The 14,472-nt window shown below is 35.3% G+C and overlaps 3 protein-coding genes across 6 annotated transcripts in view; 2 read left to right on the plus strand and 1 right to left on the minus strand.

Annotated features, from left to right (window-relative positions):
• Positions 1–293: 293 nt before the first annotated feature.
• Positions 294–3,500, minus strand: LOC111776910 (probable receptor-like protein kinase At1g49730). The gene is made up of 7 exons (XM_023656322.1): positions 3,294–3,500; positions 2,359–2,608; positions 1,392–1,444; positions 1,237–1,304; positions 1,020–1,109; positions 870–939; positions 294–780 (listed from the first exon to the last, which is right to left on the minus strand). Exons 1-7 carry the CDS (start codon positions 3,355–3,357, stop codon positions 473–475), a joined length of 903 nt encoding a protein of 300 aa, XP_023512090.1. The 5' UTR covers positions 3,358–3,500; the 3' UTR covers positions 294–472.
• A 1,095-nt stretch (positions 3,501–4,595) lies between these two features.
• Positions 4,596–8,496, plus strand: LOC111776883. Of its 4 annotated transcripts, none has more exons than XR_002812316.1 (5): positions 4,596–4,869; positions 5,477–5,729; positions 6,511–6,758; positions 6,849–7,175; positions 7,387–7,506. XR_002812316.1 is itself a non-coding variant. In XM_023656278.1 (4 exons), exons 2-4 carry the CDS (start codon positions 5,489–5,491, stop codon positions 7,107–7,109), a joined length of 750 nt encoding a protein of 249 aa, XP_023512046.1. In that variant the 5' UTR covers positions 4,596–4,869; positions 5,477–5,488; the 3' UTR covers positions 7,110–7,506. The 4 variants fall into 4 exon arrangements, 1 of the variants encoding a protein (XP_023512046.1); XR_002812314.1 differs by lacking the exon at positions 7,387–7,506 and adding an exon at positions 8,128–8,496 and having other exon boundaries at positions 4,597–4,869; XR_002812315.1 differs by lacking the exons at positions 4,596–4,869; positions 7,387–7,506 and adding exons at positions 4,895–5,061; positions 8,128–8,496.
• A 1,108-nt stretch (positions 8,497–9,604) lies between these two features.
• Positions 9,605–14,472, plus strand: part of LOC111777446 (ubiquitin carboxyl-terminal hydrolase 8-like) — a 10,300-nt gene continuing 5,432 nt past the window's right edge. The window contains exons 1-6 of the mRNA XM_023657059.1: positions 9,605–9,891; positions 10,241–10,492; positions 11,595–11,736; positions 12,447–12,506; positions 12,606–12,683; positions 13,423–13,770. Of these exons, the coding sequence (XP_023512827.1) occupies positions 9,806–9,891; positions 10,241–10,492; positions 11,595–11,736; positions 12,447–12,506; positions 12,606–12,683; positions 13,423–13,770 (966 nt within the window). The 5' untranslated portion in view covers positions 9,605–9,805. The remainder of the gene's footprint in view (positions 9,892–10,240; positions 10,493–11,594; positions 11,737–12,446; positions 12,507–12,605; positions 12,684–13,422; positions 13,771–14,472) is intronic.

A 14,472-nucleotide genomic window follows, 5' to 3' on the forward strand; every position in this document is an offset into this window, starting at 1 on the left:
AGAACGAATTGACTTGGCTCACAGAGAGTTCAGGCGTTCAAGTTCAACCAGTAAATTGCACTCAATTCAAGGAGTTATTGTAGGTGGCAAAATTGGTCATTGTATAATTTGCTTAACAAATATATATATAGTTTACACATTAGATAACAATCAAAATTTAAATTTTTTATTTTCGAAAACCGTCTTCCAAATTTATTTACCATTAGCCGTGGCAACCTCTCATAGCCTTTGTAATTACAGTAAACAAATGTCATTTAATACGATGTGTTCACCGGAATAGCTCACAAGGTGTACCTCCAAAAAGATGTTTTCTTATATGAACTCATGAAGGAAGAAGGAACAGAATAATAGATTTTTTTTTTTCCTAATAAAATAATTTAATTTACGTGGATATGAAAATAAGTCGTGAACAAAACAGGAACAAAAATAAAAATAAAAATAAAAATAAAAATAAAAAATGAAGAAGAAAATACTAGTAGGTGCTAGTAACATCTACTTTACTCTGCAGATACCGGAAAATCTGTGGAATGGAGAATCTTGGCTTTTCTCTGGACTTTACACACAGCTTTGCTATTGATAGAAGATTTCTCACCTCTTTGTTGTCAAAACTATTTCCCAGATCAGGGTCGATCATCTTGTTCATTGACCTCGCGAAGTTTGTCCCTTGGATCCATTTGATGAGATCGCCACTTGTCCCATCTGATGATTGTCCCGTTATGAGCTCCAGGATTAGGATTCCCAGCTGGTAAATTATGTTTCCACATTTCTCATCCATGAAATCTGCAGTGGTTATCAGAAGACAACGAAAACTTCAATCTGGGGAGAATGATACTGCTAATCTCTACCATTTCTTTATTTGAAAAACTAACCATCGGCCTTTGATGCATCTGCCTGATCACCGCTGCTTACCGGGGACCAGAGAAAGCCAACATCAGATATCTGAGCAGGTAAAAGGGAAGAATTTTAACATGTTTTTTCGCAAAATTCGAGCGAGGAAACTCCAAAGATTGTTTCGGTACCTTTGCAGTGAAATTTTCATCTAACATAATGGTGTTTGAGGAAATGGAGACATGACACATTGGGGGGTCGGTGAAAAGAAGCAAGTATTCCTGCATCAAAGATAATTTAACTATGGATGCTTTAAGCCCTTTGTTTCGAATGTTATTCGAGGAGGTCATGGGAACTCACTTATGATATATCAAGTGACAATAATGTCGTTAAGTTTAGAGAACTTACCAAGGCAGCAGCCACACCTGCGGCTATTTGCAGCCTCGCCCTCCAATTCAAGGGAGTCCTGAGAGGATCTGCCACAGAAGGACCATTGTGACTCAATCATCTATGTCAAATGTACACAAAACAATGCTTTCAAATAACTCAGTTCTCGATGATACCATTAAGATGATCCCTCAAGCTTCCATTGCCAATCTCGTCAAACACGAGCAATCTGCATAGAATGAAAGGATAAAATGGAAATGTGGAAATGCCAAACGACAGCAACTAATCAATGGACATAATAGTTGATATTGAACAGGTCAAAAGCAACTGCTGTGATCAAATTCGAAATAAAAATTGCTTTAACTTTGCTTCCCGTATGCAGAGATGTTTCGATCAGATCAACTTTTATTTGTGCATTTGAAAAGTTCTTTAACGTGGGGTTCTCTCTTCTTCCTCACGCTTGTGTGAGATCCCACATCGGTTGGAGAGAAGAATGAAACATTCTTTATAAGGGTGTGGAAACCTCTCCCTAGTAGACACGTTTTAAAATCCTATCTGATCTGCTCCGCAAAACCTATCTCATTTCAAACCTATACTCAAATTCTTTCACCTAATCACAATATCTCTGAAACATGACAATCTCTCAACGAGTTAAAGCCTATATCCTCGTAGAACAAAAGTATATTGGGCATCCCAATATGTTATTCAAATAATCCAGCCATATGATGGTAGATCTATGTCATAGAGGGTTATTCTACTTAATTGCATTTGAGAATGCATGAAGTAATATGACAGGCACCGAAAAACAACTATATATGACAAAGTGTTAAGATCATTAGCCATTTGAAACATTTCTATGCTGCATCAGGATAAGCGATACTATAATCGACATTTCTGCCCAAACTGTAGAGACATCACGGGAATGCATGTTGACATTCCACAACATAGACACTCGGATGGTTGCATGGACTTTGGAGCCCCAATGGGTCAGCCTAAGTCAGTGTATAGCGCCATATGAACAATACGATGCTAAAAGAGAGCGATATCCTCATATTATGCATGTTAGAGTAAGGTATCTGACAAACAAAGATGAAGCGAAGACTATACTCATTCGATTGGCAGTCAAGATAAGAATCATCAAACCTCTTATGCCCCCTGGAGAAGCCTCTCAATGTTAGTAAATGACGATGGTGCAAGCGTCCAAGGAGCTGCACTTCCGTCTTGAAGACATCGTCATTCAAAGCTCTCAGTTCTTTTACCAATGCAACACTGCCATCTTGAAATTTAGCATTATAAGCAGCACACTGAGGATTGGTATAGACAACTCTGTTGAACCCACCAGTTGCCCTTTTTATTTCCGTGTACGAAAAACGCCTCACGTATAATATTGGCACTGAAATAGAAAGCCAATTGAGTTATATTTAGGTACTTGTTTCCAGACATATAAAAGTACAAGAACATTATTGCAGAAAATAGGTGATGTGATCTAAATCCATAGGATTTAGAGCGCTGAAAATGAAAAATGCAGAAACAGACAAACATATCAGCACAAAACATAAAGAAAAAGCCCCTGACGTATGTATAAATGCCGCTAAGTGTATGATTGGGTATAATATCACTCAAATCGATACTAGGTGCCATTAATATGAGCAAGAGCAGCTCATCGACGCCCTTAGAAAATGAGGTGTTGAAATTCGAAAAGTTCATAACATGACGAGAATAAAAGTAAGGAAAATCCTGTAGATTATAACGCAAGATTTAAAATCATTTAAACGTTGAATTCCTCATGTGAAATGCGTTCTTTAGCAATTTTGCTCGTAAAAATATCACGTGAAAGCGCAGTCAACGTTCAATTTCCAAATTCCGATACAGTTCAGAGCCAAACTACAGAGAAGCATCATAATTCAACCACAACAATCAACAATCGTCTCAAAGCCTCACAGAATCCAATGGACCAATTGACCAAATATCATATTTGCTTGAAATTCACCAATGCCAACAAAATCAAATATGCGAAACACATTACAAATATAAACAAACAAAAAAAGGGCGAAAATCGAAGCGCAGAAGTGAAGTACCAGAACGAGATCGATGAAACCATGCGAGGAGGCGATGCCTGAACCTGTGAATCCAGGGATCCATGGCAGGCAAAATTGAGAACCCTGGTGGGGAAAAATTAATGATGAAACTTCTCCAGCATAATGAATATTGCTACATTCCATTTTGTCGTGGGTGTTTCTCTTATAGACGGTTGGGCAAATCGCACGCTTTATCGGCTGACCTGGGAATTAACAGAAAATGGGTGAGAGAGAAATAGAAAAGCCCTCCTGTCTGTTTGTAGTTGAATTTACCGCTCCAAAAGTTATCGTTACCGCAACTTTATTTGTGGTCATTTCCATTGCTTTCTTTTTTATTTATTTATTTTAAAGTAAATTGGAATAAACCTTTTCTTTATGTCTTTTCCAACCAACAAAAAAAACAAAAAACAAAATAAAATATATTCCCTTCTATGCCACGTTAGTCAATATCTCGTTAAAATTTACTTTTCTCAGTAACTTTTTTTATTGTGGTGTAAATTGGTTCCGTATATTTATTTATTTATTTATTTAAGTTTATTTTCCTCTACTTATTTTAGAAAATATATAAATCAAAATTCAAACTCTCTAAGCTTCTTCTCTCCTCTGTTATGCATATATCATTAAATACAATAATACTTTTTATTTTTATCAATAATTATCATTTTTTATTCAATATGATGTGCTGTAATTATCAAATAATACACATTTCTCTATAATTTCTCAATTATTTATTTCATTTTAATATTTTTTTTTCACGTGGAAAGAATAATCAATTTCATTTTGTTGATTTATTACGAACACTCCCACCCTGTTCGTATTTCTTATATTTAAAATTTTACTTTAAAATGATCCTTATTAAATTTATTGACCAAAATTCCAAAATTATATTTTGTAATAAATATATATAGTACTCTCGCTAGTATTAAATATATCGTGAGGTTGTGCCGAGTCAAATTATCTCCAAAATTCTTCATTCTAGACTGCTCGAAAGAGGAGGTCTATGATAGAAGCCGAGTTTTACAATAAAATAATAGGACAAAAGTCTATATTTAAGTCATAAATCAAGGTAGCCAACCTATTTGAAGAGGGTTGTGTACACGAGCCAGCTGAGTTCGTTAGAATGAAATTATTTGAGTGTCACGTGAAAGCAATATCGTAAATGTATGAGAGCAATGGACATGCTCGATATATATATATGAGAAAAAATGGAAATAAAGAACACAACAAAGGAGCACAAAACGGATTAACGCCACCGAGTATAAGAGAGGAAAAGATGATATAACAATGAACATCATAATGGTACGAAGAAATATGGTCAAGATTTTAAAGCTATCTATAGAAATTAAGGCATAATTATGAAATGAAGGACTTGTTAGAATTTTTGTTGGAGTAGAGAGATCAACTGATCAAGCGCTACGGGGTTTGTGTAGCGGGTCACAGTTACGGGGCGTGCGGATCTACCATGACCCGAACTGGATCGTTCTCATCTAGCATCTCATTTGCTCGAGACGTTGCGGGCTTCGATTTCAATCTGGAGAGGATAACTTGACCATTACAGAGAAAAAAATCGTATAAGGTACAAAGATATTTTGTTCTTGAAATTTTTTGCGTTTGATCGAAACTCTTGCTATACCTGCAATACTACTGTTACGTGTCGTTCTACATGAGATGTTATCGGTCTAGAGCGATGATTTGGCTCGTAGTTGCTCGTCTGCCGCCTCTTCGTCAATGATTTCACGTTTTTCCATAGCTATTTTTATCTGTTAAGGTATTAAAACTGGCGTTAGTGCAAGAGTTGGTGTGTATAATCTTCAGAGAGTCAGCTAGAGGTATCTGGATATGGCGTCACGGCCACTTCAGTTTCAAGAACACTTAAAATTTTGGTCTGTTTTTGATTTGGTTTAAATTATCTGAGTTTGAGAATGCTGTTCCCGAATACTTGGGTTGCGTGGTAGGTTGCAAAAGGAATAATGTTGTATACGAGCTGCCACCATTAGAGAGTGCTTGAAGGCACAGTAGGACCTAAATATGTTTGTTGTAGAGAGGGGCTGGGGTGTTGGTGTTGGTCTTGGGATTGGGAATGGTTTGTTTTCAAATTTTGATTGATATGATCTTGAAAATGTCACTTGAACTTGGGAATGGTTGGATTTCAAATTTTGGTTAAAATTTGGTGGTTTTTACAGGTGGGCGTAACAATGAGACAGCAGGGTCAATATTCTGATTCAGGACTTGGCTCATATTCAGTTTCTCAAATGCATCAAGTTCCCAGTCAAAGGATGGAACAAAGCCACCCTGATCCTTTTGAAGGACGGCTGGAAGCCTTCACTCCAGAGAGAGAGAATTCATATCTAGCTTCAAAAAATGAGGATCAATGGAGATGGGAAAGAGATGAGTCGAAGATGCCAAATTCCATGGCCTCTCACATGTTCAACGAAGGCAAGCATTAATAGTGTGTGTATTGCATCCATCACTTATTGTTGCTTGCACCTGTTTTCTTATGAAGTGTTTTATTCTCTTGTACATTACAATATCCCTTTCCTAGACTATGTAAAATAAACCATATTAGGTACTTGTTTATTGATATCAACCTCTTGGTCGATGGCGCAGTTGAGCTATGTTTAGGTTGACTCATTTGATTCTTTTGTTGGTTCTAGTCTACTTGGTTATATGATCTGAAATTCTCACCTGTGCTCCCTAAGCTACATTGAGTATTTTCCTTGGGAAACTGAAAAGAGAAATTAACAACATAACTATAATTGCCTTATGGCATTTACACTCTTACAAAGTTTAATTTCACATGATATAGTTCTTGGATATAAGATGATTAGTCAGACCGTTAACGAAAAAGAAATCGTACTATTAATTCTTTTAGATTCATCATTCCCCATTCAAAAGCTATCAAGGTCAGATGATAGTTGAATTAGCTAGGTATCCACACATGTGGTTATCAAGAATAAAGCGATTAATTGATGCCAAAACAGTATCCATTTCATAATGGTTGGGTGATGTGATATTCCTCATAGTATCAAGCTGTTAATTGTTTATTGACAGAGAGAATTTCTATTCATTGTTATTCTATTTCTTTTTTACCCTTTCCCTTGTTTATTTTCCCTTTAAGATGTTTATATACTTCTCCCATGCAAAGAATTTCTGCCTTCTCTTGTTAAACGAAGTTTTCAGAATTTCTGGACTGAGAAATATGCTTGTTTAAACATAGGTCAAGGGGGTGATCTCAGAAGATCATACTTTCAAGGTCAGAGACCAAATCCAAAATTGGTTCTTGAGAAAGGAAGCAACAGCGATCTCAGATTTCAATCCCATGGAAAAAACATGGAAAGTAGGTTTGGAGATGGCCTGCTGCCACAGAATTTTGACGGTCTCGAGCAGAAATTCATTGATGACATCATTAACTTTTCCAAGGAACAAAATGATGCAGAGGATGAGGAAAATGCTCGACATAGAGAGGTATATTTGCACATTCCTATTTCAGTACTTGCATTCTCGTTTTTCACATCATCTTTACTGAACATACTTCATTTTGATGCATATCTTCAGAGAATTATCGCTATCAATTCTCAGTACGAGGAGCAATTAGCAGCACTTCGAGCTCAGCATGCTGGTCGTCGTGATGAGCTGCTACGAAGGGAATCAAGTGCACGGCACCATCAGTATCAGAAGGGAATAAGGGACCATTACCCCAATGGGGGCATTGGCCCAGGTAATCCTCGTGGCAGTAGTGGAGTTACAACCTTAGCTGCTTCTGGACGAGCACATCAAAATTATGAATCTGAACACTTCAATTCCTACAGAGAATGAACTCGGTTTCTTGGGAATTCTATGCGGAATTCTAATTTGGATTCGAGTTTATGACACTGGCTCACGGTACTACTAATCAAACTTGCTTAATTTTCAGTATAAAATTACGCATTTTTACATTGTCCGATTAGGCTTCCTTAACAAACCTTTAAGCTGTTTTTTCATCCTAAAGTTATGCACTTTTCTGTTGCACACCCTTCTCTATAGAGCCCATGATCTATGGTATCTCTGGATCCCAGTTTTTGCCGACTTGAACATATCAATGTTTAAGTTGTAGGATCCTCGAATTTTTAGGAGCTTTGGAGTTGGAGATAGTGGCTTACCATGATCTGATTGATGAGCTTGTATCGGAATTACGTTGCCACTTTATATAAAAGCTTCTTCTTTAATGCTTTACATAAAAGTTTTCTTTATGTGAATTTGTATGGTTTCCTTTCCTCACTGGTTCACACTCTCTTGATTTGCGGACTCCAACTGTTAAGAATATATATATATAATCTTGCGGTAGAACTGATTAAACTTATTATTTAATATAGAGTTGTCTTCTAATCCTAGTTCAAGACTATATTCAATGTACTAGTTTATAAATGAGGTATTTTTCTGTGTGATGATGTAACAGCTTAAGCCTACCGTTAGCAATATTGTTCTTTTTGGGCTTCCCCTCAAGATTTTTAAAGCACGTTTGTTAGGGAGAGGTTTCCACACCATTATAAAGATTGATTTGTTTCCCTCTCCAACGATGTAAGATCTCATAGATGATCTTCAATCTTCATTTAAACAAAAAATCATGTTATTCATAAGCGATTAGAACACTCATACTTTTGCCCTTTCTACCAGCTTAGCAACTTGAGTATTGTACAATCCAGTAGTTAATACATTTATACTCCTACTGTGACCAGAAGTATAAAGATGGTGTAAAAGAATATGCATATATATACATGAGTTTCTTTTCAGGAAAGCATTTATTCAATGTATAATGCTTTGTTTTCTTATAAATATTCTTTGGTGGTTACTTTAGGTTAGGTTCCAATGGCAACATCACGTGGCATGTGAGCACATATCCATTGCCTCCAGATCTTGACCAGCAATTGCAATACGGTGGTCTCACTTTTCTGTCTCTCTTCTTTTGTGTTATTATTATCAATGATATCTGTTAGGGCCTTGCTCTGAAACTGCCTGCTCAATATTCACAGCATACACACTTTTACTTGCTGGGAAAAAGAAATCATGTTGTTCTTCGCTTTAATATTTCACTTTGTTAGTGATTCTGTTAGAATTGGATGCCATTCCCTTTCTCATTCGCCTGGGTTTGGTTTGGTTTCCTTGAAGCCAAATAGAATCCTACCTTCATTCCCAAATAAAGTTACTGGTGTTTAAGGATTGATTACTCTTTTACCATCACCATTTACACTTTACTGCCCTTTAGTACCCACCACTCAATTCCAACGTAATTACTCTGATATAGTCGGCTCTTTTAGGTATTTGAATATTTTTCAATAGTTATGGTCCATTTATAGTTAATGCTTCTGTCAATATAGTAGCTAAATAATCCCAACGTGTTACATAAGGTAGATATTGTATATTTTTGTGTTAGGTTTGTCTTTTAAATGTAATTTTTTTCCTATTTAAAATCAAATTTTACTTGATGTTGGGTAAAAAGGGTACTAAATGCAATTCGACTGTTCGATTCCTATTTGTGAGATCTCACAGGAGAACATAATATTTCTTATAAAAGAATAAAACCTCTCCCTCGTAGAACCATTTTAAAATTGTGAGGCTGATAATGATACTAACGAATTTTAAAACTATAAAGCTGAAAACGAGCAGTAGAGATAGAAAAGGAAAAAAAGGAAAAAAAGAAGTGTTTTTTTTTTTAAGTTGAATAATTAATGAAAAATTATAAGAGAAAAAAAATGGTAAAATCCAAATAGAATTGCAAAAGTAATTTTAATATACTTATATTATTTACTATATTTCATAGCCAATACAGTCCACTCTCACAATGGGGCTCTGCTCAGCAGGAACTTTTGAAGAGACCATAAAAGTTCGTGAACAAAAATAAAAATAAAATATATTATTAAATAAAAATATACGAGTTTTCCTCGTATAAATTAAAGAATAATTAATAATTCCAGTGAACGGACTTCTAAGCAATTTCGGATTATATTCTGCAAAGGCAGTTTTTAAAACTCCCATTAAATTATACATTTATTAAATTTTTACCATTCGGACAAGCGGTAAAGAAGAGGTAAAAAAAGGAAAGGAAGAAAAATCTGCACCAAAATTATCTTAAACACGAATATCAAAATGTACACAAAAATTAAATTTGGGATTTATTTCCTTTTATAAATCTCTGAAAAGGAAGCCGTAAAAAAATGAATTATTTAAAAAAAAACAAAGAAGGTAAAATTTATCGCGGAGAATTTACCGCATTGAAATATATATATATATTTTTTTAATTATACATATAATCTCATAATTCGGCACCACAGGATTGCAATTTGCATTTCTTGAAGAAGAAATATATAAAATTTTATTTTTCCCTCCTCCAATCCTCTTCACACAAAAGCTCCACTTGTTTCTCTTCAATCCGCCATTTTTTTCTCGCGCTGTCTGTGTGTATCTATCTCTGCAATGATCTACTTTTCCATCAGTGATTTCTGAACTCTTCTCTTCACCGTCTTACTTTCTCTGCTATGGGCGGTGTATCCGAAGATCTCTCTACATCCACTTCGCATCTCGATTCGGATAACGATCAGCGAGTTTACTTCGTTCCATACAGGTAGATTCATTGTTGGACACTTGGATTTCGTGCTTTTTGGTATAGCATTTACGAATCTGAATTAGAGCTTTATTGGAAAACTTGAATTAGGCAAACTTGATTGTCTAATCCATGCGTTTAGTTGAGAAATTTTGCGCGGTAAGTTTGGAAAAAAGAAAACCGAAATGTGCTTTGTGATGGTGAAAGTAGTTGGATACTGAGTGCATTTCGACCTTTTATGTTATGCCTTGTAGCTTAGATGAAGCAGCTTTTTTACTCTTTTGAACTGTTGTGAGGGTGCTTCGCATTGGAGAGATGTCAAAATGCGAGTGCAGTGTGTCTAAGAGAATTTACGATTTGAATTATTCAGGTGGTGGAAGGACGCGCACGATTCTGTAACTGGCGATGCCGGTGGGAAGAGAGGACTTCCCTTCCTGGCATCGCCAGGTTCATCATATGCCGGACCAATGAAGATCATCAACAGTATTTTCAGCTCGGATCTTGTGTTTAATCTAAGAAGAGAAGAGGATTCTTCGCAAAATAGTGAAAATGGTGAAGTAGGCATTTCAGGGAGGGACTACGCGTTGGTCTCCGGAGAAATGTGGGTGCAGGCACTTAAATGGTGAGTGCTATGCCACGACTTATTTCATCCAGCTGTATGGCGTATATTCAATAATTGGATTATTTCTGATAGGAAATTGAGTTGATTCCATTGCATATCACGAATAGCAGATACTTGATTGGTTATTCAATCATCAAAATTAATAATTCCAGTGTATCTCGAAAAGAAAGATAAAATTGTATTATTGTGATTGTAATATGTTATCGTCTCTTCATACTGGATTCCTGCTGTATGCATATTGTATGCTATGAAACAACTCCAATGCAATCGCTTCTAGTTCAATTTAGAGGTGCTCAATTTATATGCCTCCAGGCAAACACAAAAATATGATTTTTTTACTGATTCTGTTCTCTAAAAGGGCTTCTGAAGATGTCTGTGATCCATTAGCTCCACTATCCCATATAACTGTGTTAGCATTTATTCCCGATTACCATTCTGCTTAAACCTGCTTGGAGGTTGATAGTCACTTGGTCAGAAAAGGAAGTAACATGGGCCCGTAGCATTTTAGTTTAGCTTGGACGTACATGGATCCGACTTTAGTTTTGAAATGTCCCTGTTTAATTTGCACGCATCACTAGCACTTCTTTGAATGCTATAAATTTTAAGTTAATCTAATTAAAGTGTAACATGTCTCCAGTTTTGGAACTGAGTTCTGTATTGAAGAATAGGTAATTTAGTTTTCTGAAAGGAAAAGGCTTTCTTGAACTTCCATTGTCTTGAACAACGGCGATTTCATACATTTATGAAACTGTTTCCCATAAGAAAAAAAAAGAAAAGCTTCGATGATCACTACTAGTAACACTATAGGTTCCTGTCTTTGCCGAATATATTTTGAACTATTAATAGATTCCTGTGAACTTTCTGTCTATATGGGTTTTCCTTTCCTTTTTTTTTTCTTTTCTTCCCCTAAAATATTTTGTACTTATTTACTTTTACTAGTTAGCTAATTAATTCTAGGCACCTCCTGTTAGTTAATCATGTTAGTAAAAAGTGATGTGCTCTTCCTTGCAACCGTGAATTTTTTTCATGTGCCGATGCTTTCTTTACGGCTGAATTTCATCATGCAAGACCATTTAAGGATTCCTTGCGGTTTGTGTTGTAGGCATAGTGATTCCAAGTCTTCAACGAGGAATGGTGGTAGCTTTTCCGCTGCAGAAAATAATATAGCAGATGTTTATCCTTTGCAGCTAAGGCTTTCTATCCAACGGGAGGCAAATATTTTGGGAGTGAGAATAAGCAAAAAGGTCGCTTCATTACCATATCAAATTTTATTAATCTTAGATTCTATGACTTCATTGATAGTTTGCGGACCCTTTAGCATTTACAACTATTTGTTGAATTAGCATTTGAAAGACGAACTCCGATCTCAAATATTTTGAGGTCTTCAATTTAAATCCTAGTAGTTTTTTAGGCAAAAGGCAAATGGGAAGTAAAAATTATTTTTCTTGATGGAGATTTCTTCCGGCCATTTACCTTTTTATTTTATTTTATGTATTAGTCAATTTACATAGTACATCACCCATCGTTGAGAAAAGAAAGTTGGTATAGAACCCCCCTTTCTCTAGTTGCCGTTACTCTTTTGCTTGGCTTTCCGTTAGGAAAAATACAGAATTTGGTTTATATGAATACCCTCCTATTGATTTCTCTATCCCCTTGTCTTAAGCCTATAAAAGAAATGTCCATTTATCTTTTGTTTTTACCATCCCAGCGTCTACTGTTTGTTTGGTAAGGACCATCTTGTTCATCACGTAGTTCCAGTGCAGCTTTTAAAGTGAAACTCTGAGTTGCAATGTGATTGGAAACAAAGAGAGTATGAAATTCGGAGGGGAGAAAACTCTGTTATCAACTTAGTTTCTCTCTTGGACTTTTCACTTCAGTCTTATTTTCTTAAAAAAATTACTTTCACCCAATGTATGCTAGTTAATTCTTAATATATTTTTTTATATATTGGCAGGATAATGTAGTCGAATTATTTAGAAGAGCATGCAAAATCTTCAATGTCGAGTCAGAGTTGGTAACAATCTTTCTTCTCTTTTAATGTCACTTTCTTTCTCTAGCACCAAAAGGAAATATTTACGATCAAATTGTATATCTTATGATACGCTGTATGCAGTTGCGAATCTGGGACTTTTCGGGCGAAACAATATCCTTTTTTAGTAACAGTAATAAGCAACGACAGTCAGACCAAGAGGTTAGTCTTTAACAATTTCTTCTTATTGGTTTGGCTTAGAGTCATTAACAGTCAGATCATGCTTGGATTGCTATAATATTTTCAATACACGAATACTTTTCTGAAAATGTAGTATAATATCTACTTTATTTTCTAAGCTTCCATGAATCATGAGATGTTTAAGAATTTTATTTTTATTTACCATGTCTATATGAGAATGAACTTCCACTGTTTATTGATGAAACTTCTTTGTAAGTGAAGTGCGCATAGAGTAGCAAGGTGAGTTTCAAAGAAAACAATTAAAAATGGAATCGAAGAAAGGTATGAGTGGTTGCCTAGGAGGCTAGCGTTGTTGATTTGTTGCATTTATTCCACGGGGTTTCTTAATTAGGGCACGACAATAGAATTTAGAAGAGAACTATTGAGATTTTTCATATTATTATAATGAGATGCAGGCATCTTTTTACTGTCTTTTACAAGGAGACGTACTCTATTAAGCAAGTAATTACTTGCAAGTTATCTGACATTGGCGTACTTTAGATGTGATCAAAAGTGGCCTTTTTTCATTAGTTAAATAAAATTAGAAAATATAGTTGTTAGAAATAATTTTTTGAGTGTTCTTCTGTCCCCCCTCCCAGTCCTTAATTATATGAAGTGAAATTTTCATAAGCTTGCTTTCTGATTATAGATAGTAATCGACTTGATGGCAATAAAAAGGTTTCTTTCTGAAGGCTGTTTCTTGTTTTTATTTTGGGCACAGCTTCTACTAGAATTACAAGTTTATGGGTTGTCAGATTTCATAAAGTGCAAAGAAGGGAAAAAGGATGAATTGGCAAATTCTATTCTTGGAAATTCATGTGGTTCTTCACTTATGATGAATGGTGCTTCCGGAAATGGGAGTGCTAGCTGCTTCCGTGTAAATTCTTCAGTTTTTTCTGGAAGCTCTCGTGAAGCTGGTTCTTTAGGATTGACGGGCTTGCAAAATCTTGGCAACACATGTTTCATGAACAGTGCTCTGCAGTGCTTAGTTCACACTCCGAAACTTGTTGACTACTTTCTCGGTGACTATGGTAGAGAAATAAATCATGACAACCCATTGGGCATGAATGTATGCTTTCTATGATTTTAATTCTTCATGGATCCATTTTATCTCGGTGATTCTCTTTCTTTTTAACAATTCTATTCAATTATCAATGCTGCAACCTAAGCATGCTAAAGCAGATTAAATATTTGGTTGGAGAGGATCTTCAAAATCTTTAATAACAATCATCCCCCTTGGTGCTTCTTCTTTTTTTTTTTTTTTTTTTTTTTTTTTTTTTTNTTTTTTTTTTTTTTTTTTTTTTTTTTTTTTTTTTTTTTTTTTTTTTTTTTTGAATCCGCTAGTCTGAAATCTTCCAACTCTTTTGGTGCTTTTATTTTTAAGATATTCGGCTTTTCATTCTAACTTATGGTTCAAAAGAAATTGAAGGATCTTCCATATCAAGCTCTTCCCTCAGATGTATCATTTTTCTTTGGCTTGACTCTAGGCTTGTTCATGCTGTTCTCTTTCTAAGTCTTTTGTTGATATCTCTTTACTCGTTTAATGTCTTGGCCAGAATTCCATCTTTTTCCATTGTAATTCTCTTTATGTACTGCTTTCACTTACTCTTTTGATTGACTCCCTTGTAGTGTTTGTATCTTTTCAGAATCAGTCTCTTTTCATTTTATCAATGAAAAGTTTTGTTTCTTGTTTTTTTAAAAAAATCTACCAAAAAGAAGTGTTTATATAGAAAATTTCTCAGTTTTCAAGAATCTGCTTATTCCCCCCCCC

The sequence above is a fragment of the Cucurbita pepo genome, chromosome LG16 (assembly GCF_002806865.2).
Source record: "Cucurbita pepo subsp. pepo cultivar mu-cu-16 chromosome LG16, ASM280686v2, whole genome shotgun sequence".
Taxonomy (NCBI): Eukaryota; Viridiplantae; Streptophyta; class Magnoliopsida; order Cucurbitales; family Cucurbitaceae; genus Cucurbita; species Cucurbita pepo.

Excerpts from the sequence above, each read along its gene's own strand:
- LOC111776910 (XM_023656322.1), bottom strand. The coding sequence starts at position 3,357 with ATGGATCCCTGGATTCACAGGTTCAGGCATCGCCTCCTCGCATGGTTT. Across the intron at positions 1,445-2,358 it reads TTCTCCAGGGGGCATAAGAG|ATTGCTCGTGTTTGACGAGA; the intron begins GTTTGATGATTC and ends CATTCTATGCAG. Across the intron at positions 940-1,019 it reads ATGAAAATTTCACTGCAAAG|ATATCTGATGTTGGCTTTCT; the intron begins GTACCGAAACAA and ends TTACCTGCTCAG.
- LOC111776883 (XM_023656278.1), top strand. The coding sequence starts at position 5,489 with ATGAGACAGCAGGGTCAATATTCTGATTCAGGACTTGGCTCATATTCA. Across the intron at positions 5,730-6,510 it reads CTCTCACATGTTCAACGAAG|GTCAAGGGGGTGATCTCAGA; the intron begins GCAAGCATTAAT and ends GTTTAAACATAG. Across the intron at positions 6,759-6,848 it reads AAAATGCTCGACATAGAGAG|AGAATTATCGCTATCAATTC; the intron begins GTATATTTGCAC and ends GCATATCTTCAG.